The 26,356-nt window shown below is 37.0% G+C and overlaps 1 protein-coding gene across 2 annotated transcripts in view; it reads left to right on the top strand.

Moving 5' to 3' along the window:
- Window positions 1-26,356, top strand: part of SH3YL1 (SH3 and SYLF domain containing 1) — a 44,058-nt gene that overhangs the window by 10,083 nt on the left and 7,619 nt on the right. Inside the window, exons 2-9 of one of the 2 annotated variants that reach the window (XM_068678476.1) lie at window positions 104-214; window positions 1,215-1,328; window positions 1,830-1,894; window positions 4,594-4,706; window positions 9,694-9,822; window positions 10,768-10,930; window positions 11,675-11,747; window positions 12,451-12,507. In XM_068678476.1, the coding sequence (XP_068534577.1) occupies window positions 104-214; window positions 1,215-1,328; window positions 1,830-1,894; window positions 4,594-4,706; window positions 9,694-9,822; window positions 10,768-10,930; window positions 11,675-11,747; window positions 12,451-12,507 (825 nt within the window). The remainder of the gene's footprint in view (window positions 1-103; window positions 215-1,214; window positions 1,329-1,829; window positions 1,895-4,593; window positions 4,707-9,693; window positions 9,823-10,767; window positions 10,931-11,674; window positions 11,748-12,450; window positions 12,508-26,356) is intronic. The other variant, XM_068678477.1, reaches the window with a different exon arrangement.

The following is a 26,356-nucleotide window of genomic DNA, read 5'->3' as shown; positions in this document are numbered from 1 at the left end:
TAATATTAATTGATTCTGCTTAGTAGTCACTTCTCCCATAGAGTTACTGATTTATTTTCTTATCCTGAACTGATCATAGATACGCTTCTTTCATGTTTTACAGTGAATAATCCTATACCTTCCAACTTGAAGTCAGAAGCTAAAAAAGCAGCTAAAATATTACGAGAATTTACAGAAATAACTTCCAGAAATGGACCTGATAAAATCATACCTCGTGAGTAAAGAAACACGTTTTAATTCAACTAAAACCTCTAATTCTCACCTGTGTTGAAATCAATCTCTTTTTACCAATGTCCTCTGTTTTCACTGACCTTAACTTGTGAAGGTATGAAGAACTGGGCCATTAAAACTTCTGCAGAAAGTTTTGGAAAGTAAAGGGGTTCAATTTGCTGGGTTCTAGGCAGATATTGCTTATTGAGAAAAATGTTTTGCATGTTTATAGCCATAGGGTATCCACAGAGGAAGGCTTCTTTCTGGGGTGGAGTGTCTGGTGATCACCCTGTGAATGTCTGTTCATAAGGAGAACCTTGAACAGTAGCAGTAGTTTTTGAATATCTGTGTTTATGAGAATTACCTAGATGAAAAGAAGTTGCAGGAAAGAACAGGGTGCATTTCTCCTTTGATACCGATTAAGCACCATTATTTGTTGCTGTCCTCTTTATTTCTGCCGTGGTTATTCTGTTTCTTCTAGTACCTTCCTTCACCAGGTGTTGCTAGTTGTGGCTTTGAATTTATAACTACTATGTTCCAGGAGGCCTGTAATAAGGCTTGCAGGATGATGACATTGTATTTGACACAAACACTGTCTAATGATATAAGCTGATTAGGCTGCTGTGTATCACTGATTTAAATTCAGACCTCATTCCTCCAAAAATCTGTAGAGACACTGGTTGTCAACTATTCACTGCCTCGTTATCTTGACAAGGGTGTTCTCAGACAGTGTTCATGGCAATAAATGAGCTAATTCAGCGTGAGCTAACCAGGATAGCTGAAGCAGTTGTGGCAGTGCAGAGATCTGCACAGTGCTAACTTAGTGGTTGACTAAGGAGTGGAGGTGTCATCATTGTTAGTTCAGTTTTCTTGCAGTTTTCTTTGAGTTCTTGCTTTTGCTATTTGACTGTTCTGTGATCAGAACTGTTAAAAGTAAAGTTTCCTTTTTCCCATTCTTTGAACTTTGATTACAAGATTTTTAATAAATTATTTTCCTTTTTCAGCCCATGTAATAGCTAAAGCCAAAGGCCTTGCAGTTCTGTCTGTTATCAAAGCTGGATTTTTGGTGACTGCTCGAGGTGGAAGTGGAATTGTATTAGCTCGTCTTCCTAATGGCTGTAAGTCATTATTTTAATTCTCCCATTAAGTACAAATGGAAGAACTTTTTCTAACTTCTCTCTCTCTCTATATATATATACATATTTTTTTCTTCATTATTTCTTTTTGTAACATAAAACAAGCTAGTAGCTGACATCATCTGGTTGGAAAGCTTTTTTTCAGAGTTCTATACCTGTTTTTGGCCAGATGTAAATGTTCTCAGTATCTTTGTATCAAAGTATGAAATGTAAAAGCATAGTATAAAATCATTTTTAAAAATGAATTATGTCCAGTAATGGACAACTGTATGATAAATTTGTAACATAGAGACTTGTTTAAATGAGGATTTCTATTTCTTCCATTCCTACCAGTGGAATAAACCCTTGTGGTTGTGTGATTGCATTCTAGTATGTATGAATATAATTTCAAGTGGAGAACTTGCTAGCATTTTTGAACTGCAATAACCATACAAGTATTTCTTGTAATATGTAGTAAAACTTCTGTACTTCTTTTCTTAACAGCCTGGTCTGCTCCTTCTGCAATAGGAATTGCTGGCGTTGGTGGTGGATTTGAAATTGGAATTGAGGTATTATTTTGCATTTGAAGTATTTATTAGTGTGTTTATTGTTGGTTTTCTTTTTTTTTTTTTTTCCAAGCAATTAAATGCATTGATAAAGATCTAAATGTTGGTGAGAGAGTGAAATCTAGTTTTCTGTGAAGGAGGGTGGGGAATGCAATTCTAAGATTGATTTATACAAGCCAAACTAAATATGGGAGATTGATCCTATCAATCTCATTGCATGAAGAAATTAAAAATAAATAAATAGTAGCTTTTCCCTTATTTCCTTGATTTCTCACTTATAGAAGACTGAATTTTTCCCTAATGGGGAAATTCAAGTCAGCATTCCATTATAAGCCAAATGGAATTAATTAAAAGTATACTATATTTAAGTGTGTCAAGTACTTTGTTAAAGACCACAAGGACTCCATCTAGCAATAAATGCTGAAAGGAACTGAAGGTGATGTAAAACGGAGCCTAGCTAATGCCACCGTACTTTGTGTTCCCTACTCAAGCTTGTGATTCTTGGTATCACCCTTCAGTTTGGGAGCACCAAAACTGATGGTGCCTCCTCTAAAGAAATGCTACAGAAAAAAAAGTCAGTTTCCAGCCAGCAGAAGCACTTAAAGGAGAGACGTTCAGAGGAATCCTGTTGATCTGTGCCCTGGCTGCCCTCTGCCTCTTTGTACCTATTCTTCCTCACAGCTTCTTAAACATTTTTGCCATCTGTTCTCCTCTTTCTCACCCTGCCCTCTGGTCCCATCCTTCTATTTTCTTTCTATTTAGCCTCTGTTCACTGATTCCCAAATGAAATCAAATATGACAGTATTCTGCCAGCAAGATCTCTTGCTATGGGCATTCTGCTCCTCAGAAGAATCCATGTAAAGTTGATCTGGATGGTACACAGGAGCCCCCAGTATGCTTCATGCATCCCCAGTTACCCCTCTTCTGACAACTGGTCACCTGGTACTCACATAATGAGCAACTGTTCGATATTTTGTTAGATCCTCATTGTTCACTGCATGATCTTGGGTATTATTACCGTGTACTTTTTGAAGAACACTATGAATACAAAATTACTAATTTTTGCAAGGGTTTTTCTTTGGTTTTCATGACTGCAGGATCTGAATACATTACAAAACATTGAGTTTGATGAGCCCCAGGGTTTTTTGTACATTCTCATTTTATGACAATGAAACAGACTCTTTAGATGCTTTGATAAATCAATGAAAATTTTGCTTTAATCATCTCCATCTGGTCTTTTAGATAATATAACCATTTACTACTGATATTTACTAAAATAATTTAAATACACAAGCTATTTCCAAGAGGACATTTTTTCTGAGCAATCTCATTTGAAATTTTAGTCACCCAGCTTACAAAATAAGGTTTTCTTACTAGCATTATTATAACATGAATTTATTTTCTTCTTCTAGAGGAGAGATGCTATTCAGAAATACCTGAGTGGCTTAGGAGTCCAGACTCCAATTTCAGCACTGTTTTAGCAGTTTAAGAACTTATACATTGTAGAAACTGGTTGAAGCCTATTCCTGTAGGAGAGATCATAATTAACATAGTTGTATTTGTGCTTATGGATGGTTTTAAACATTAAGAAGGAAATCACAGTTTTCATAAGTCATAATATTTGCATAAAGTTTTTCCAAATGAAAAAATTCGGTACCTCAAATTAAACACCAATTTTAAAATTCGTGCTTTCCTTGAGGGTTTTATCACTGTGGATTCATTTAGCTTTAGCTGTGGATTCATTATCTGTATGGGTAAAAGGAGGTAGCAGCATCCTGAGTGACATTCTGTCTCCATCCCTGGATGATTCAGAAACTACTCATGTCAGATGTCTTTTGTTTGGGATGGGGTGGAGGTTATCAGGGGGCTAATAACATAGGCCTCCTGCACTGTGTAATACTCGCGGGCCAGAATTGTTTTGCAAATAATCTGGTATTTCCTCTTGTATTCCCTGCTGTCACTGTTTGGAATTTGGGGTAAGTTGAAAGTTTGTTCTGTACCTGACTTTCAGTCACATCCATCTGATGGAAGATCAGGCACAGTAGTCCTTGGGTACACAGGACATCTGTTGAAAAAAGCAAGCTGCAAAAGTATAATCTACTTTGCTGAACTCTGAAAAAAGCTGGCACTGCTGGAGTCCCGGGTTTAATGTTGAATTCACCCATATCTGTCGTGTTTTTTTAGTGCATGTAGTGTATTTACTGAGCTTTATCTTTCAAAAATACTTTCTCTCTCCAATTATGTGTTTCAATAGTTCTTGAAGAGGCTGTCTATGCCTCATAAATTCAAGACTTAAAAAAAAAAATCAAATATTGATTTATATATATGTGTGTCTATAGTTATGTTTATAAAACTCCTGATTTTGTGTCAAGAAAATACAGTTAAGTAAAAAAACTAAGTGAAAGGATTTTTAGTTTTCAAAAACTAAAATGTAAATTTTAGTATCCATTCTTGCAGAAAAGTGATCAAATTGGTTATGAAAACTGTTTCAAAAGAAGCATTTGCAAGAATGGAAGTAATTATCTGATAGGATGGGAGATTCTAACTTGAAATAAGACTTTGATAAATCTGGAGCTAGTTTTTAATTTGGGGAAGGAAATGTCTGTAATGCTACCACCTGCTTTCCCACAAAAAAGAAGATTCTTCTCCCATGGAGTTCAAGCTTCTTAAAAAGCATGGTACTTTTTTTGATGTTTTTGTAGGTTTCAGACTTAGTAATAATATTGAACCATGAGAGAGCAGTAGAAGCTTTTGCCAAGGGAGGGAACCTTACACTCGGAGGAAATTTTACTGTGGCAATTGGACCTCTGGGGAGGTGAGTAAAATCCCTTCGTAATATGGGTTAGCTTTAAATATGGAAAATATTTTTAAAGGCTGTATAAATATTTGCATGGCTTTCTCTGATATCTTAAAAAAACAAGCTGGGCAACCTGTATGTTGACTGGGCCATATTGGTTTGGTAGCATAATTATAGTGTTATGACTTTTTACTTCCTTGTTTCTTTTTTTTTTTTTTCTTTCCCTTTCTTGATAAAGGTATTTATTCACAGAAGGAACATGTTCTGAAATTTACTCTCATTTTTGCAAGACACTGCTTGGGTAGGCTCCTCAGTCATCCCGGTCAAAGTGAAGGAGATTGAAAAGGCCAACTGAATCTGTCAAATAACAAATGGTTACAGGAATGGTGCCACTTATAGGGGTTTGGCTACTTAGACCATGGGACTTGCTTGAGAAACCTGATCTGCTGGGGGCTGATGGGGTCTGTCAGAGAAAGGGAAGAGCGTTGGTCTCTCTCACCTATCGGTCATAGGCTCGCCAAGCTGGAGAGTTGCTGGGGGAGGGGAATCTCAATCCATCCTGCTCCTCCCAGTTTGATGTCAGTATCAGTGATAGATGCACAAAGCCTGGAGAAGGGTCGTAGGTTAGCTGGAGAGTGCATGAAGATCAGCACAAAGGAACTCCAGCCATGAGGCAGCTTCATCACGGTCCCAACTCAAATGTCTCTATTCTAATGCATGTAGCATGGAGAATAAACCAGACAAGTTAGTTATATGCACGCCTGCAGGGCTATGACCTCACTGGCATTACAGAGATGTGGTGGGATGGCTCCTATGACTGGAGTGTTGGAATAGAAGGATACAGGCTCTTTAGGAAGGACAGGCAGGGGAGATGAGGAGGGGATGTTGCCCTCTATATCGATGAATAGCTGGAGTGCACAGAGCTCTGCCTGGGGATGGATGAAGAATTGATAGAGATCATATGGGTCAAGATTACAGGGAGGACAGGTGACACTATAGTGGGATTCTACTACAAGCCACTTGGCCAGGAAGACCAAGAAGATGAGGCCCTCTATAGACAGATAGAAGCATCTTCACATTCACAAGCCCTGGTCCTCATGGGATACTTCAACCAATCTGATATCTGTTGGAGGGAGAGCACAGCAGGGCATAGACAAGGGCATAGCTTCGTGGAGTGCATTGATGATAACACACTTCTCCAAGTGATAGAGGAGCCAATAAGGAGAGATGTTATGGTGGACCTCATTCTCACTAACAAGGAGGGACTGGTGGGGAATGTAAAACTCAAGGGCAGCATTCCACTGCAGTGACCATGAAATGGTGCAGTTTATGATCCTGAGGGCAGCAGGGAGGGAGCACAGCAAGCTTGCTTTGGCCTCTTCAGGAACCTGCTTGGTAGAGTTCCATGGGACAACACCATGGAGGGAAGAGGGGCACAAGAAAGCTGGTTAATATTCAGGGATCACCTCCTCCAAGTGCAGGAGAAATGCATCCCAATGAAGAGGAAGTCAGGTGAAAACACCAGGAGATCTGCATGGATGAACAAGGAGATGCTGGCCAAACTCAAGCAGAAAAATAGAGGCCTACCGAGGGGGTAAGCGAGGACAGATAATCTCTCTGTGTTCTTCCCAGGCTATCTGAGCAGCCAAGAATCAGGCTAGGAAAGGCAAAGCCCTTTTAGAATTAAATTTGGCAAAGGGACATCAAGGGCTACAAGAAAGGCTTTTGTAGGTACATCAGAGATAAAAAGAACAGGGAAAATTGTGGGCCCTCTCAAAAAAGAAACAGGAGACCTGGTCACCCAACTGTCACAACTTCTCAAATATGATGAAATTCCCACTGACTGGAAGAGGGGAAACATAACCCCCATTTATAACGGGGGGGGGGTGGGGGTGGGATGGGAAGACAGATCCAAAGAACTACAGGCCAGTCAGTCTCACCTCTGTGCCTGGCAAGATCACAGAGCAGATCCTCCTGGAAACCATGCTAAGGCACGTGGAAAATGAGGAGGTGATTGATGACAGCCAACATGGCTTCACTAAGGGCAGATCTTGCCTGACAAATCTGGTGGCCTTCTATGATGGCATCACAACATTGGTGGATAGAGGAGGAGCAACTGACATCATCTAACTGGACTTGTGCAAAGCATCTGATATTGCTACATGATATCCTCTAATTTGGTGAGACACAGATTTGAAGGATGGACAAGTTGATGAATGAGGAGTTGGCCAGATGATTGCACTCAGAGTTGCAGTCAACAGCTCAATGTCCAAGTGGAAATAAGTAATGAGTGGTGTTCCTCAGGAGTCAGTATTGGGACCAGCCCTGTTTAACATCTTTGTCAGCAAAATGGACAGTGGGATTGAGTGCACCCTCAGCAAGTTTGCTGTTAACGCTGAGCTGTGTGGTGTGGTCAACGTGTCAGAGGGAAGGGATGCCATCCATCTTGTGCCTACCTCATGAGGTTCAACAAGGCCAACTGCAAGGTCCTGCACCTGTGTTGAGGCAATCCAAAGCACAAATACAGGCTGGGCAGAGAATGGATTGAGAACAGCTCTGAGGTAAAGGACTTAGGGGTGTTGGTTGGTGTGAAGAGCTAAACATGAGTTGGCAATGTGTGCTTGCAGCCCAGAAAGCCAACCTAGGCTGTATCAAAAGCAGCATGGCCAGCAGGTCAAGGGAGGTGATTCTCCCCTTGTACTCTGCTGTCATGAGACCCCACCTGGAGTACAGCGTTCAGCTCTGGGGACCCCAGCACCAGAAAGACATAGGCCTATTAGAGGGAGCCCAGAGGAGAGCCATGAGGAGGATCAGAGAGCTGGAGCACCTCTCCTATGAAGACAGGCTGAGGGAGCTAGGATTGTCTAGCCTGGAGAAGACTCAATGGAAACCTTATAGCAGCCTTCCAGTAACTAGAGGGGGCCTACAGGAAAGCTGGGGAGGGACTCTTTGTCAAGGAGTGCAGTGACAGGACGAGGAGTAAAAGTTTTTAAACTAAAAGGGAAGACTTAGATTAGATGGTAGGAGGAAATTCTTCACTCAGAGGGTGGTGAGGCAGTGGCACAGGTTGCCCAGAGAAGCTGTGGATGCCCCATCCCTGGATGTGTTCCAAGGCCAGGCTGGATGGGGTTTGAGCAACGGTCTAGTGGGACGTGTCCCTGCCCATGGCAGGGGTTTGGAATTAGATGACCTTTAAGGTCCCTTCCAACCTGAACCATTCTCTATGATTCTAGGCTCAATAAAGAGCACAAGTACTACAGTGCCTAAGTGAACTGTTATTTTCATTGACCTGTGGGCTTTGCTACTGCAGATCTGCCTGGCAATAAGTTTAAAAAAAAATAGGACTACACCAAGCAATTACTTTTAAAGCTTAAGTGATTAAGCCAGCTTACTTTGAAGGATGAGATGATATAATCACAGAATAATTTAATTTGGAAGGGACCTTAGGAGATCTCTAGTACAACTTCCTACTCAAAGCAAGGTTTGTTATGGCTTCAGATCAGGTTGCTCATGCCTTTATTTCAATTGGGTTTTGAAAACCTCTGCTTAGCCTCTCTGGGAAACATACTCCACTGCTCAGCTATTCTCATGGTTAAAAGTTTTGCCTTACAGACAGTCAAGTATTTATTTTTTTTCAATGTGCCTATTGTCTTGTCTTTCCACCACGTACCACTTGAAGAACTTGACATCATATTCTTCATTGCCTCCTCATAGATAATTGAAAGCTACTGATGGGTCCCCCCACCTAAGACTTCTCCAGTCTAGTCAAGCCCAGTTACCTCAGTTTCTTCTCTTGGAGCACGTATCTTTTCTTGCCTGTTTTTACGATGAAGATTTTGCTGATATTTTGTCATATTTTTCTGACAAAATAGGATAAGATGCTACCTGTTCCACTGATGAGATAGATATATGGATCAGTGGAAGGTAGTGCATGACATTAGTGTTGCAAGGTGTTCAACATGCTGTGCTCCAGCATCCTTGCGTCTATGTTGGGACATTGTGGTTTAGGTGTACAGGCAGAAGTGATTCATAAATAGGTGAAAAACTGGATCGTCAGGCTTGAAGAGCAGTGTCAAAAGATTAACATGATATCCAGAGGCCAGGTTCTCGTGGAAGTCCTCAAGAGACTATTCTGGGACCTTTCCTGCTTGATAATCTTCATCAGTGACCTGAAGGAACAGCTGTAAAATAGCCTTTTCGAGTTTATATATTACACTTCGTAATCTTATCTTTCTGTTGAGGTCTGATAAAGCCTTACTTGATATATTTTGTGCTGGTTTGGGCACCATAAAATCAAGAAGATTGGGATATATTGAGTAGTGTTACATGTTGCAACAAATGTAATCACAGCTTTTTAAACACTGTCTATGAAGAATGACTAAAGAGCTGATTAAAGAAGAGACTGAGAGGTGATAATGTCCTTAAATGTATAAATGGCCACAAGAAGAAGGAAAAATGCAGTCCCCTTTCCCCATGACAGACAAGACCAAAATCAGAGAGACTATTGCTGCAAAAAGGGCTTCTTTAAGGCCAAGAAAAAAAAATAAGGAAGTAGCAAATTTGTCTATTAAGCATGTGGAATCTGTGTTATTGGAAGACAATTTGAAACAAGCAACCAATATGAACTTTTTATCTGTTATTGTGCCGGCTTGGTAAATTTTAATAATTTTCTGAAATTCTTGTGTTAAGGTTAGTAATTTTTCAGACTTCTGAATGCAAGAGGAGGTCTGCCATAGAGTATTCTCATGAGGCAACATTATTCTGTGCTTTGGAGGAAACCTTATCGCCCACATTAATTACTTTGTGCTGGGTTCTGTCCGAAATGAAAACTGAAAGTGGATTTTACCTCTGACCCAGTTGAGCATATTCAGCAGAGAATGTGAGAACAGAGAAAAGTGAAGCCCTTGCAGGCTTTTGGTGGGATTAAGATAAAAAGGCTATGGCTGCTCATGTTGTGTAGCCATACTGAAGACTATCAAGCTTTTTTTTTTTTTTTTCCTTCTAGAAACTTAGAAGGGGATGTTTCACTGAGAAGCTCTGCTGCTGTCTATACATACTGCAAATCTCGAGGACTATTTGCAGGTGTATCTCTGGAAGGAAGTTGTTTAATTGAAAGGAAAGAAACCAATCGCAAGTAAGTTTTCTTTGAAGTTAGAGGATTCAGTGAAGAAACAGTGACACAATGAACTGGGATGCATTCAGTTTGTTCTCACAACTTTCTTTTTCCATTCCATGCTTATTTTAGCGTTTCTGAAGAGGTAAGGGTGTTTTCAGTTTACCCAACGGGTATTAAAAAGATAGTGAATGCTTAAAGAGACTTTAGGTTCAAAAAGGTAGTTATAGAGATATTTACTGTATATTGAGAAATATTTCAAGTCATTTGAAACAAACAAAAAAATAAACCCTGTTTTAGACCGTCACTGAATTTAAGAAAACAGTTTGTGAAATGCTGCAGATTTCCTTTGTATAGCCTATTACATTTAAACTACTTAAGGCACCTCCAAATGGGTGGAAATATTCAAAATGGTTTTACTGTGCTGCAGATCCTAAAATATCAACCAAATAATTCCAAGAACTAAAATACAGTAACTGTGAGATGTCTGCTGTATTGTAAATCTGTGTTTATGAAAACTTTGGTGTTGCTAATACCAGCAAAGACTATTACTAATTTTAATGACAGCATGTCAGTTCATAAAATTGCAGTGCCAATGCATTATTAAACAATTTTACTGCATCATTAAGGAATCTGTTAAAACATTTTTTAGAAGTATTATGTATTTCTTCATTTTGCTGCATGATTGGCTTTTAAATGGTTTCCTTGATACATGCTACGTGACCAGGAACGAAATATTACCAGTGAAGAACATTTTGAAATAAGGTGGTAGGCAATCAAGTTTGCAGTAGCTATTTATCATTCAGAATGTATTGCTAAGCTAGTGATGTCACTTCTAAATAGGAAAACTCTATTAAGAATAGGAGAGGAGGGGAAATGCATAAGGTGGGCTTATCTAGACACTAAAATATAGTAGTGATCAAAAAACTGGAATCTCTTTTTATTTATTTATTTTTTTTTAATCAGGTTTTATGGGCAGGATATACGTGCTAGTGCTATCCTGTTGGGTGATGTTCCTTCTCCTGCTCAAGCAGAAGATCTTTATGAGATTCTAGCGTCCTTCACTGAAGAGTACGAGAATGAAGAGCAAAAAAATAATCCAGGAAAAACTGTAACGGTACAAGGAAGGGTTTGTGCATTACTTTCTCACAGGCTTTTTTCTCTTCTTAAACTGTTTATAATCAGTGGTAGTGGTAATGTTGGTGTTCTTGTGGCATTCTTAAGATCTTTATTGGATGCTTACAAATGTAACGCATAGCAGATACTTCATAAAATCATCACAGAATGGTTTGGGTTGGAAAGGGTCTTAAAGATCATGTAGTTCCAACCCCCTCCCCCCCCCCACCATGGACAGGGACACCTTCCTGTGTGTAACGCCCACTGAAGTACACTCTGCAGTATTCCCCTGCTAGGCTGTTCTAGAGAAGTATGTTGCTGGTTTGGCTTTACATCATCTAGAAAAACTATATATCCTTGTTTTCAGAACAATGTATAATCAAATTTGAGGTGATGATTAGAAAAGTTTTTTCAACCTATTTCTAATCAAGTTAAATACTGAGCATACCAGGTTTGATTTGCTATTCTTCTAATTTTTCTACTTTTTCTGGCTTCTGTTAAATGACATTTAAAATAATATAATTCTTAATATTATGGAGGATGATTTTTTGATTGATGTTACTGATGGGCAATCTTTTAGTTTTGTCTTTGTTAAACCCATCATAAATTGCTCTATAGTCATGTATATGTCACTAGTTCTGTAGTGTACTTCTTGAGTTCTTACATTTTCAGTGTAACTTGACATACCTCTAGAGTATGAAGTTAAAATCTACTTCCAGGTCTGATACAATTTATTTTAAAAATGTATATGTTTTAGGTATATGACCCACCTGCTAGACCAACGTCAGGACCAGAACCACATAAACCTGCTGTTGGGCCAACACCACCAGGTTAGAAAACATTTTGATAATGATTAATTAATCTCTTTATAAGTGTAGAGCATTAAGGCTAACAAAAATTTTGCAATTACTGTAGTAGTAGCTGTCTGTAGGAGAACATGTTTTTATATGTTCTCCCTTGAGCTAATACTGAGAGCATGTTGAGATAGTGCCATGAGCAATAAATGGTAAAGCATTTTTGTTTGTTTTATATTAACAAATCTTTTCTCTGACAGATCTATAAAACTACTGAAGGTTTAGTTACACAAGTAATTATTCAAGTAAAGCATACGTGTTTACTAGATATATAGAAGCCCCTTAGTACAATGACATTTCTTAGTAAAAAGTGATAGTTCTACTAGAAACTACTAATTCTACTTCTAGAAACTTCTGGTTTCCAGAAACTTAGTTTTCTGTTAGGTTGTTGTTTCTTTGAACAGTTCTTACAGCTGAGTAGAAGAGACAATTTTTGACTCTAATAATTTACCTGCCAAAATACTCACATGGAATGTAAGGCAGTATGCAGCTTCTGTTGTTAACTTGGTTTATTTCTATGGGCAAGGATAGAAGGCAAGACCCTTATTTCTATCTCCTGTGCTGCTCCTTAGATAACTGCAGTCATTTTGGAACTATTGAACACGTTAGAAAAACAGCATGTGAAATATAACAACAAAAGTTGGTATATCATATAACTTGCTACTTAATTTTCTTTCAGCTGAAAAGAGTTCAAACAGGCTTTATCCTGAACTTCCAACTAATTATGCCTCTGCGGGTAAGTACTGAACTTACACATGTTTTATTAATACAATGTGAATCTGAGAAGTCCTAAAAGTACTTTGGAAGACATCTTCCAACGTCTGCACATTCCTTTATTATCCATGTGTTAAAATGAGATTTGGTTGTATATGCTTTCCTGAAAATATTTCATAAATATGCATCTTATTCCTTGGCTTTACGTTCCAACAAAAGATGAGTCTTATTTTCTTTTTTCTGAGCAGCGAAAGGTTTTTTTTTTGCTTTATTCAGTGAGCTTGAAAAATACTACCAAATTAGCAAAACTGTTTTATGTTGCCATCCAACTGAAGTGAAAAAGTAAGATGATATAACAAGCTTGTGTCCAGACCCTTATGCAAGGCATTATAATTCCTGCTTTAATTAAGAATTACTTCCACAGATCATATCTGATGATGCTGGAATAAACAGATTTCCACTATGGTTGTACTCCTCAAGTTTTTTAAGATATCTCTGCATTGTACCAAAAAGGTACTACTTGTTTGGTATTTTATTCTGACTCAGTTAAGCTTAAAGCAGTTTCAGCTCTAATAGTGAATCTTACTTGTAGTATTTGCAATGTAACTCTTGAGCTGTGGAGCCCATCATCTGGAAACGTGTGATCCGTTAGCTACATTTCCTAGGTGTAGGTGGGTATAATGGCCAGTGCAGGGGTAAGTTTTGATACTGGGCAACAAACTTGTCTGGGTTGTAAATAGTAAAGGAGATGAGTTTTTCCAGTTTTGGGGTGTGGGTGGAGGAGGGCTAAGGTTGACATTATGGTCAGAGGTTTTAGTTTTCCAGCAGTTACAAAAGTCACAGAAAGGTTGAAGCATTCATCCATCTCATTAAATGAACGAAGAGCTAGACTTGCAGATGAAACATTTTTAATTATATTTTATGTAGACCTGAGTTATCTAGGTAGGTAATGTAATATAATCTTTTTCAAATGCAAGAAGAATGTTACATGAAAAACATGTTTTTCTAAACTGATAATGCAATGCTTGACTCAGATGCAAGTAGTGTTTTCATGTAACCGAATAACCCTTTAACTTAATGCACTTAGCTGGAAAATGAGGTTCAGAAATGCTCTAAATTTTTTCCAGATATTTAGAAATATCACAATTTTATTTAAAGAATAATAATTTGAAAAGACTTTTTGCAATTCTGGAACAAAAATAAATAAATAATAATAAATAAAAAAAACAACTGGCCTGTATTGTGATTCAGTGAAGTTTGAAGTTTTGCATCTGATAGGTAATGTGTTCCTTTTCGGGAGCATTTATGAACAAGAGTGGGTCTATGGCTACAATATTATAAGACAAAATGCTATTCCTAAACTCAACTGCTTCTCCTTGTAACACTATACTTTTTTATTTTTTTTTTTTTTGTAATTAGGAAAAAGTAATGGTGTGGTTTACAGCTTTTAAGAAGTCATAGGACTTGCTTTAAAAAAAATCTTGAGAACTTGTGCTTGTATTTTCTAAGTGATTGAGGTTTGATTTTTGTGGTGGTGGTTTTTTGTTTGTTTTCAGATTTCTCTTGGATGCATTGGCTTTCTTAGCTTTCATAAGTACTTGAATCAAATATTATAAAATTTAATTTTATCTTCAGGAAAATGTGTGCCCTCTTTGGATTTTTTGAACTGAATGAATTATCTATCTGCAGATACTGACTCCTTAACACTATTGTGTGTAAAAATCATCACTCTCAAACTTGATTACAGTAAAAAATTGAGGAAATCAGAATATGAATTGTAACTAGCTTTCTTCAGCAGAAACTTTTCATTTTGAAAATATTACCAGATTGTTAGTGCACCATCAGGCATATGTTTGTATTCCTGTATACTGAAAGAAGTGTTATATCAAGCTTTCTGATGAAGAAGTGGAGGCAGACAAGAAATTTATCATAGTGTTTTAGAAGCTAAAAAAAAAAAATCTTCAGTGATAGTTGGAGTGATTTTTTTATTTAACATCATAAAAAATTCATACCTTCACATATTAATTTGTCTGCAGCTTTTCAGATACTTTGTTCCCTCTTGTTCCCTTTGAGACACTTGTTCTGCAATCAAATCACCTCTTGATCTTCCTTGATCTTTCGATTTCTAAACAGACTGATGAGCTCTTTCTCCTAAGTATTTTTTTTTTCCTCTCAAATTTTAAATAGCGCTACAAGTAGCAAGTTTAGAGATGTGAGCTCACAGACATCACTGGTTTTTGGAAGCCCAAATCCTATTGAATTTAGACAAAACTCTACTCCTTGTAATTGATTTATTATTTAAACCTTCTTATGTATTGCTAATCCACATTAATACAGTTGAGCCAATATCAAGCCTTTCTGAGTAAGTGGTGCCATGAAGTTCTGGCAAACTCAGTTTGTGTTTACTAAATCACTGAGATGCTGCTTTTCATGGTTACAGTTCTCCAAGAATCAGGTCTGATGCAATTCTCTATAATTTTAGAGATGATCTCAATAATCTCAATTGTCTTTCAATAATCTCTGAATGAAAGCTGGTTGAATAAATTTATGAAAATTTGCTTGCTGTGAGAATTCTAAGAAAGACTTTATGCCTCCTTAAGCATATTTTATCAAGAAAATTTTAGGGTTTGTATATTTCCTTGTTTTGTTTGTATGTTATGGGGTTGTCTGTGACCAGTTACAGACTTGGTAATTAAGCCAACAAAATTACATGGACGAAGAGTCCAAGAGATGTAAAGCTTAAACTGCTTTGCAGCTCTCTGAGTATATCATCATTTTTACTTGTGACCACCTCCTGTTTCATTTATTATGCTTATGTTCTGCAGTTCAGTTTCCATCTGACTTACGATCTTGGCGTTTTTGTACTTTTACCTAGTAGGGTGATACTGATCAAATTCAGAGAAAAGATGAAATCTATAGTGGCACTGTGACACCATTCTAGATTTCTCTGCACTAGTACCTCAAACTACATGTACTGCTGAGCTCGGTTAACATAGTGTAGTGAAACAATGAAGCTTTTAGAGCTTCTGAAAGAGGGCATCACTGTGAATGTGTTTGCAACTTCACAATAGGCTTGCTTTACGAAGTGTGTATTGAAGCATTCATTGTTTTTTTTGTTTGTTTGTTTTTCTATAAGCTTCTCTTAGATTTAACAAAACTAGTATTAGCTTAGAACAACTCAAATTTAACTGGAAATCTGGCATATAGCTATTTATATCAGCTATGCAGTTCCACATTTAGAAATCCACTGATTAAGTAAATAACATCTGACAACTGCACTACAAAAGAAATGCAAGTGGGCCTAAATCCTCTCTTGATGAGGCACCTTTGTGTTTTTTTGCCTTTTTTTTTTGATCTGAAAATGAAATAGTCCATGGAAACGTGACTTATTTCTGTCACTGAGACTGGCTTATATTTTAGAAACGTTTGCCCAGAGTCATTTTCATATGTATTAGCTTGTACACTTTAAATCTATTCAATAATGGGTGTATGAGAGCTTTGAGATAAACAGAATAATATATTCCACCTGATGAAGTGCTGATAAAGGAAGTAGTTCTTTCAGTCAAACTTCCCATATTTTTCCATGATCTCTGTGATGTTACAATTCTAGCTTCTTGTTAGGTAAGAAAGTTAACTGGTTAATGAAGTTGTTTTCACATTGTCTCTTCATGTTGATGTGGAGTAGACTTGAATGAAAGATAATGATTAAAAAAAAAAAAAGTGGGTAAAATAAAGTAATGCACTTGGATAAAATTGGATTATGTCCATATTCCTTCAGGCACTGTGGATGTGTGCTGTGTAGTTGGAAGTGGGGAAGAAAAAGCTTTTCATTTTTCAGTACGTGAATTACTCCTTTTCCAAAAAAGCCAGAAATTTGCTGTTGAATCAAGTAGAACTATTTCACATTGGAAGCAAGAACCCTCATCAGACTGTGTAATCTCTTCCTTCTATTTTATATGAAGAGGAACAGTAATAGATTGCTGACCCTAAAATGAATAGGAAGGTTAGACTAATACATATTTGTTTTTGAAAAAAAATAAAAATTATGGAATTATGGAGTGTGATATATGAAGTCTAAGGTTTTTTATGTTTACTAAGTTAGTTGATAGACAATGTCATGAATGCTTAACCCCATGTAAAGTACCTAAAGTAACTTTTTTTTTTCTTTTGAGTTTTAGCTGGACTTGGTATATTTTTGTGGGTTTTGTTTTGTTTCTCTCTTTTTTTTCTTTTTTTTTCTTTTTTTTTTTTTTTTTAAGAGCAAGTCTTCTGACATGTTTGTATTTAGTTACTGGAATAATACAACATCCATCTGGTGGTCCCCATGGTATTAACTTTCTTGCTATTATGAGCTCTTTCTTAATACTAACCAAACCCAGGAAATCCCAGGAAATTATTTTTGAGACTATTTTTATCTCTGAATCACTTTTCTAGGATCATACTATTACTCTTGTGAATGTTATAAATCAGATAATCAAGCTGCTTATGGCTTATGTTGTGGCAAGCTGAGAGGAAAACATAGCATTCAGGAATTCTTCTGGTCATACTGAAATAAATAACTTGCTGCGTATAATCAGCTAACTCAAAATACAACAAAGCATGAGGCATGAGAAACTGAGGTCAAATGTGTTAGGATGATATTGGGGTCTTCCTGATATGTGCATGTGTTGGTGGAGAAGTGTAATGCTAAATATGACCTAAGTGAAATGCAGTGTGTTTTTTTTTTTCTTGGATTTTTTTTAATGGCTTGGAATAAAAATTAGGAAGTTAGAGCCAATTTGTAGGAAAATGATGGTGTGGTATATGCTTCTTTTTAAGCAGCATAAAGATAATTCTGATTCACAGTAGTTAAAAATTTGAAGTTGTTCATGTGAACATACATGTTAGTGTCAGCTAAAGCCTTTGTCTGAGGCCCTTTTAAAGCCCACAGCTTGATGTTTTAGCATATTTATGAAATATATGCTTAAAAATTTATTTCAAAGCATTAAATAGTATTTTTGTTCTGCTGTAGTAGTAGGACAAAGACAAATTCAGATTGCTTTCCTATCTATTTATCTATTTAAAAAAAAAAGCCATTGGGATTATGGGAATTTCTGCTCCATTAATACTAATGGAAGCCAAGTAGGATTTAAGTACCTGTAGGAAGTGATAGGCACACAAGATTTCTATCCAGACTGTAGGATATTGCACAGTGTTTGATTGACTTGTGATAAAGACTGATACTCATCTAAGAGATGCAAATCATTTTATAGTTGTTCTTGGGTGGATAGGATGAAGCTTTTAATCTATCTTGATAGCAAGAACTAGAAATTTTTTCTACGTCTGAAGACTGCGTTTTTGAGAACATCCTGTCTACCACACAGTTCCCATCTGATGGGAGGCCAGTAAGACATGGGAGGAAATGCTACATAGTATTTCCTGGAAGGATACTGAACATCAAATTCACACTAGTGTTAAAGGAAGGCTCTGGTAATAAATACTGGGAATAATTTCTTTGGGAATTAATTAGGATTTCCTGTGATTCAAAAAAGCACTTCATACTTTTCCACAAGCAGCAAAGTGAATAGGGCAAAAATAGTATTTCCCCCAAAAGTGATGTTCGCTATCCTAGAAGGACCATCCAAGGGACCTGGGGTCTTGCATCTACCTTTGCTGTGCTTTTTCAGCATTGCATCATGTTGATCAGTCAGATTGAACAAAGAAGGTGTTTTGGGAAAAATACTCAGTTCCTGAAAAGGAAACAGAAGGCCTTGCAAAATTAAATCAAACACCAATATAGACTAACTTAGTATGGCAAATAACTGTTCTATGAATAATATAAAAAAATACTTCTCACTTTTACAAAAAAAGAGATAATTTCAAGAAGCTTCTTACCTGAATGGTAGTAGAATAACATAATAGCAATGAGAACATACTTGTTGGGTCAAGAATAAGCCCTAGCATAGATTTCAGCAGCCCCTAAACCTATTGACCCAACTAAACTGAACAAGGGGTTTCTGAACGTTGTAGATATCTGCATATTGTTATGAAAGTGGTAGACTTCACATTAAAATAGTCAGATATTCACTGGCTTTCTCTGCGGAAAGCAGTTTGTGAATCTTTCTTTACTAATGACTTGAAATCTTTTTGTGCTTTTCGTCTAACTTTATTTGTGGAAAGATTAAATCAGTTTTGTCCCATGCTTTCCTGCTCTTTAGCTGAAATATCTTTTCTGTTTTATTCCTTTGCTAATAGATTCTTTCATCTCAGATTCTCAGATTCTTTCATCTGAGTTTTATTCTTTAAAGCTATTTTTTTTTCTCCCTTGGAAACAAGCTTTCTATCCTTCGTCATCCTGTTCCTCATCCAGTTTTGAACATTGGTGATGGGAATTGTCAACAGGACTTCAAACAATGCCTTGTACAATAATATTATTTTCTATGTTTCCATATAAGATCTCTTTTTCTCATTAACTTTTTTTCTAAACAGTCCAGAGAAGTTTTTGTCTATGCCAGGCTGGAAAAAAAAAAAAATTAATTGGTCAATATTTACAAAATGTTAGTGTAGATTCTGTGTGGAAATTACCTAGAATGAAATTGGGCTTGCTGTTGGTTTTGTTTGTTTTCAGGCTGTAAATTGTTTTTCAGAGTAAGGTAAAGGCTAAACTTGCTATTAGGTAAACTAGTGCATGTTTCAGTAACACAGTGGCAGAACTTCTGAATCTGACAGTAGAGATTTAAGAAGCAAAATAAAGAGACATTGTACTCAGGTTGAGATGTTAACTCAGCATGTGTAGTGGAAATGTGGAACGTCTTGTAAACATAATAAAAGATCTGAAAATCATTCCTAAACAGTCAAGCTGACCTGAATAAAACATTGTTCAGTTCTCTTTACTGTACTGCATTTTTCAGAATATGAATGCTATGCTTTGCATTGCATCTCATATTTTCCAGCATGACTTCATCCAAACCATTATTTGCATTAATGTTATCTTGAGCATAATAAAACCCTTGACATTGATATAGTTTATTTGACCATTTCAGTTTGAATGAAAATTTAAATGTTTTTTGAAAAGGCAGAAAAAATATCTTAAAAGTAATCAGCAAAAGTACGGTTATGGAATTGACTCTTACAAGCAGGAGGTGTTTTTTTTATATCCTAAATATCAAATACATCCACAGATGCTTGACAAAAAAGGCACTCTTTAATGCAAAAGCTGAGTGTGCTGAAACAAAGATAGAAAGCGTTCCATCAGCAGATGAAGATGATGAGCCAGCATGTTCCTCATGGAACTCAAAACTCAAAAACAGTGAAATGTGTTCCTATTGAATGAGCTTAATTTGCACAGTAACTTAAACTTTAAATATAGTCAGGTCTGCTTCAACTACCAATAAAACCATTGGTTTTGTCTGTGAGGTGTGATGCAAGTTGTTGGCATGAAAGCTTCTTTAAAGTGGTCTGTTTCCAGCATATGTGGAAAAATTCAAAAATACTTGAGCCTCATTCTGTTTTGTTGTGTGAAATGTATAAATACATTTATATATGTACATATACACATAAAGACACGTATAATCTCCATTTATTTTTTTCATCTGTTGCTGAATTTCTATCTGTTCAGTCTCTGTAGCACCCGTGGATAGTACACCTTGCAGGCTACATCTGTGCCTAGCATTGCTTTGTGCTCTCTTTAACATCTAATATTAAACCTGGATGAATTTTTCCAGTCACCATTTTCTTTGTTAATATAGAACATCGGTTATTCCCAAAATCAACCTGAAAGCTTTGTAACCAGAAAGAGCACTGAAAATCTGGATGAAGTACCTACTTGAACTACTATGCAGTATCTAATTCTGCAAGTAATTCAGAAAATAGGGTTTGCTCAGACAAGTCCCATGAAAGTAGAAGAGGACTCAACACTTTGTTTTACTTGCTTTTCCAAGACTGGGGTGTACATTTAGTACTGAGACTTACTAGAGAGTGTAATTCCTGGAATGATACACAACTTTCTTGATATTATCCAAGCTACCTTGAAAAAACTTCATGAAATTGCATTAAATATACTCTTAAATATACAGCTGCTCTTAAAACAAAAAATCCACACCTTCTTTAGCCGACCTGTTCCAGTGCCTTACTACCCTCTGCGTGAAGAATTTCCTCTGAGCATATAACCTACATTTCCATTCTTTTATATTTAAACCATTCCCTTTGTTCCGATACTGTCTGCCCATGTAAAAAATAAAAAATAAAAAATCCTCCATCTCTTTTTGTAAGCCCCCTTTAGGTACTGAAACTCTACAATGAGGTCACCCTAGAGCCTTCTCTTCTCCAGGCTGAACATCCCCAGCACTCTCAGCCTTTCTTCACAGGAGAGGTGCTCCAGCCCTCTGATCCTCATGGCTCTCCTATGGACCCACTCTAACAGGTCCACATCCTTCTTGTGCTGGGGACCAGACCTGAATACCCAAAGTGAGGGCCTCACAAGGGCAGAGTAGAGGGAGACAATCACCTCCCTCAACCTGTTGGTCGTGCCCCTGTTGATGCAGCCCAGGGTACAGTTGGTCTTCTGGGGTGCAAGAAGATTTTTATCAAAAAATAAAGAAAGACAAGTATTTTTGTTACGTCAAGCTATAGTCTCCTTTAAGTAAAAAGAACAGCTAAGGCAAGGGAATATTTGTTCTGAGAGTGATTTGCTGAATATCATGTCTCCTGACCTTTGATCAGATGAGCATTATTAGGGATTAATTGGATCAATGGTGGCATATGACATACTTCAAGTATCTGCACAGAAAGACCTATGCTTATATCTGATTATAGCAGCTTAGTACCTGTAGATATAAAATGTCTTAGACCTTCTCAACCATCTGTTCAGTGAGACCTGATTCTTGTTTTGTGCATGCTGAGGGTTTTTGAGGTGACTCTACATTTAAAAATAAATAAAAAGTGCTTTTAAGAAAATTAGCAGTTTAATATCTATAAGACATTTGAGAGTTCAGTTGTAAGATTCCTGACATGGAACATTAACTCAGATCCATCTCCCAAACAAATGGTTCAGAATTTCTCCAGAAACAACTAAACTGAAATTTTTAAGTATCTATATGTCTGCTCTGCTCTAGAGACTCAGCTTAAAACCCTTTCTTCTCATGTTAAAGGCTGAGAGAGGTGGTATAAGAACATGGAAAAAGAATTGCAGTAGGTTGAAAAAGGAACTGATCGGTGTTCTGGTGTGTTTCAAGAACTGAAAGAATTACTTTCATAACTTAGTATTTAGTATATTTAGGAACTTTTGGGTAGACCTGTGCGGTGTCAAGAGTTGGACTTGATGATCCTTAAGGGTCCCTTCCAACTCAGGATATTCTATGATTCTATGATACAGTTGAGCTGCTGTTTTTCTGTGTAAATGAGAGTTTCACACAGGCTTTTTTGTAAGTAGGCATTAACACCTGGAATACTTTATTGCCATACAGGGCCTGAAAAGTTAATTTCTTCAGAAAGTTCTAGTGTGTAACATAGCACAATACGCTTTTGCTTTACTCCTGCTTGCACCACCATCATCTGATGTTTCATTTTGTCTTGTGAGAAGAAAGACATGACATCTAGTTTACAGCCCTAAAGGTCCTCTTCTTCTCTGCTCAACAATTTGTATCTCTTACCCCTTTTCACATATTCCTTACTTCAACTCCATCTTGTCTTTAAAAACAGAGGAATTTGGGGATTCTAAGGATGCCTATCTTTCACTATGCGTGGTGATAAAACCAGAAAATGGACATTGCCCAATAAATGCCCAGTAGTGAGCTTTAATGTTATAAGGTATTTTATTTCTTCTCATTGTGATGTTGTAACCTAGATAATGCAGGAAGCTGACTTAAATTTTGGGCAGCGTATCTGTGAAACCAACATCAACTACGTGGGTTTGGGCCAGAGTTGGTATTACCTAAACAATAGCTGTTATGAATAGCAAAGCCTTGGACTTAATAACATCAAAGAATGGGCCATTATCTTTATTAAACTTCTACATCCATAAAACATGATGAAGTATACACATACAGTCAATTAAACCTCAGAAGTTCTTAATCTCCAAGATGCCGCTTTGCCAGAAGTCATGTGAAGTAAGAAACAGTATCAATTAGGTTTTTTTATTGCATATGATCATAAATAGGTATTTTTGAGGCGGTACTTTTTCAGTATTCTATAACCTCACTGTGAAAATACATTTTTGTTTACATTCTAGCAACCAAGTGAGTGTTTTTTTTGTAGTTGTTGTTTTTTGTTTTTTTTTTTTTTTTATTAAATGAGTCATAGAGTATATGCAAGATTACTTTTTTTTTTTTTGAGGGAATACTCAAAATGATAGTCACATCAAAAGCGAACCATACATTCTCTACTACATAAAATAATATTGTTTTCTGTTCTAGTTTTCATAATTTTGATTTTCTTAAACTCTTGAGTGGAAAATTTAGCTGTAACAAAGGACTTTGTTTTGTGTGTGCTCATAGTTAGTAATAAACATAAGACTACATACTTCTATAACTTTGTTTTTTTACATTCCAAAGTATCTTCTGTGTTTTCAGAAGTATTCTATGCATTTTTTATTGTTGTCATAACATAAATTAAATAGTTTCCATTGTTTTGTTTCTAGGGAGACGTATCTAGAGGCATACATGTGTTCTTTGGGGCAACTGAACTTTTCTAAGATTGCCATTTAGAATATCTAGATTTTTTATGATCGAAACCACTTCTAGTCCACATATCTCGAATTTTTAAGAATTTAGTAGTGAGGTAGGTTATGTGGTACATAAAACTAGAGGACTGAACAGCTTGCAGGAAACTGGTATGTAGGAATAAATAACGGTTCCCTCAAAATCCAGCAAAGCCTTACCTCTTTGTTACACGTGCACCCTTTACACTGTTTCTTGGACTACCTCTGACACAATTCACCTAAGAATTCAAATCACTGCAGGGCATAACTTTGTGTTCATAGATTATTTTTATAGGTGCTGTTTTACATAATAGTTCAGGACTCAAATACAATGGCAACAGAGATGGTAAGTTTAGATCTAGTAAAAGGTAGATATTTCTGAGTATGCCTGATCATATATAACCAAAGCCTCAGATTTTCCTCATATTCTTGAAAAAGGTGCCTTACCACTGAGACATTTTCAGCTTTATAACTCTTCAGAGAAAAGAGCATTATATCAGACAGCAGGCAGTCCAACTACTCTGTCCATATTGGTGATCTAGCACACAATTTAGTGCTTTCACTTCAACCTGGTTAATGCTGCCTTCTAATGTAATATCAGGTAAGTTTTAGGCCTGTTTCCTTACTCTTTGAAATAGCTGCCCTATTTAATACATGTGCTGGTATTTCTTCTTGAGGTCAGGGAAGAAATAAAGGCCCTAATTGCAAAGATATCTTTGCAACAGGCTGCCCAGGGAAGTGGTTGAGTCACCATCCAAGGAAGTCTTTAAAGAAACATGTAGATGTTGAATTTAATAAAATAGTGTAGTAGTGGACTTGTCAGTATGGGATTAAAGTTGGACCAGATGATCTTAGAGGTCTTGATCCATTAGCTTTGTGTTGTTTATCATTTATTCTGCAGCCTTGGTTCACTGCTATGTCGCTAATACTTCTCTCATTCTTCTATCTCAGCTTTCTGTGGCTTCCAGTTTCTCCAGTGTTCTCTGCTGTCCATCCCCTTCATTTTTTTTGTCTGCTGATTTCTTCATTCATGACTTTATCTCCTCATCAAAAGATCTGTTGTGGCAGTCCTCTGTGCTGGTTCATCTCACTTTATTTTTATCCTTTTGCATTCAAAAATAAATCCATAGTCTCCACAGAATGTACTCTGGGTTCATTAAGTTCTGTCACTCTTCTGCATAAAGAGCTCTGCTCTTACTGGTGTAACAGTCAGTTACCTATGGGTATCTTTCTGTGGAGTTAGGGTGATGACGTTTACATTTGGATTTCACCTTACGTGGAATGGTAATATTCTGTTTCTACATTTTGAAGAAGAATTAGGGAAAATTGAACAGGTGCAGAGAAGAATAAGTATGGTGACTGGAGCAAGAAGTCACTGATACGAGGTAACTAAGTTATTTCTAATGCAATAGCCTGAAGATTTGAAAAATGATCGACTGTAAAAGCATAAGGAAGGTAAATGCCAAGAAAGGAAGGTTTCAGCCAAAGGCTAATGTTGATAAACAAACAAAAAAAAGCAGATGTAAACTAGTAGTGAATTACTTGAAGCTGAACATTAAGAAAGTTGTCTTAGCCACTGGGGGAGCAGGACTCTGAAATAGCCTCTCCAAATGGCTAATGGGGGCAAAAAGAGTGGCCAGAAAGTTGGTTTAATGTCTGCCAACACACTAACCGAAGTATCAGAGAATGTGCTTCATTTAGTTCCATGCTCCTGACCTCATCTATATAAAGGTTGTCTTTCATCTAATAAAGCCTATAGTTAACCATATTGTTATCTTCTTTTATGTTTCTGTTTGCAGTTCCTTAGTATTGTATTTGACCCTCTTTAAAGCAGTATCTCTTGCATCCAGCTGAAACCATAGGCTTCAGCTATGCTTCTAAATTAAATGCTGTAGGGAAATGTACTTGAGTACTGAAAACTTATCGCTTTTTCTACTGAATTTTCAGCAGGTCCCTGGCATGATTTTGATCTGGGAAAGGCAGTGGGTGTCAAATGATTCCGTACTAGTTTTGGAAGTTCCATGTGCCAGCAGCTGTCCCCAGTAGGCGATCTGAATGAAGCTACCTTGGTTTCAAGACAGTGCAATAACATGCACAGGGTCATACTCTGACATTTGGCCTTGGTATAGCTCCATTCACTGATGTAAATATAACTGGTAGTTCCAAGTCTCTGGTGACCTCTTTGTAATCATGTATTAGATATTGTATTCTCTCCTCCCTTAACCTGATAAATGGTGATCATACGCTTTCCTTGTAACATTCATGCTCCCTAAATTCCATTGCTTGGCTAAGTCTATAACTGCCTTTATGTCTACAGTTTTTGTGTGTCACTGCAAACATCTCTTTATCACCCCTTCATTTTTCGGTTAGGATTTCCCAGCCAGCTACCCTTTGTCCTTTTTCATTTGCTAGAAACAATTTTCTGCAAACACCTCGTAACTACCTTTGTTCAAGATCCATCTCTCTTTGCTTTATTCTGCTACTCCTTCATTAACTAATTATTAATTCAAGCTAAAAATGATGAAATAGGATATGAAACTGCTTGTTGCTGATCACTACAGAGCATGTGTGATTTTCAAGTTGAATTTTTTTTTTTTTAGAAATTCTCACCTTCTAAGCAATGTGAGAGAACATATTGTTCTCTGGATACTGTTTCAGATGCAGCCTTTTCTTTCAATCCCTGCTTTTTGTCCAGTTACTATTCAGTTGTTGGAACATCCTTCTCTGACCTTTGCAAATTCAATATTCCTCTACTCTCACCTAGATTCGGTTCTTACTTGAAAGTTAATGTATTGCCCTGTCTCTTTGACTGCTTAAGTTCTTTTTTAAGTTGTGTGTCTTGTAGTTCAAACAGAACCGTAAGATCTCCCTGTCAGATCCAGCTTTCATCCTGTTCTTGTGAATTTTACAGATTGAACTTAGTGGTTTGCCTACTACTTCAAGCTTAAGCCATTTCTCTGCCTACATTCAAACCTAATCATAGCCCAGCGCTGCTGCATTCCTTAAGTAAAAACTTTAGGTCTGTGGTTGTTTGTCCTGAGTTTTAACCCTAATTCAAAAAGTGTTCTTGTCATTAGCAGTGACCCTGACGTCCTCAGAATTTACTATGGGATATTTCTTTGCACACACCCTGTGTTCCACATTCTAAAACAATGTGCTGGATCCAGTAGAAAATGCATCCCTTCAATCCTTGAAG

The sequence above is a fragment of the Anas acuta genome, chromosome 3, assembly GCF_963932015.1.
Source record: "Anas acuta chromosome 3, bAnaAcu1.1, whole genome shotgun sequence".
In the NCBI taxonomy this organism is placed as follows: domain Eukaryota; kingdom Metazoa; phylum Chordata; class Aves; order Anseriformes; family Anatidae; genus Anas; species Anas acuta.
The sequence above is the reverse complement of the archived record's forward strand: the minus strand, read 5'-3'. Positions and strand labels throughout refer to the sequence as shown.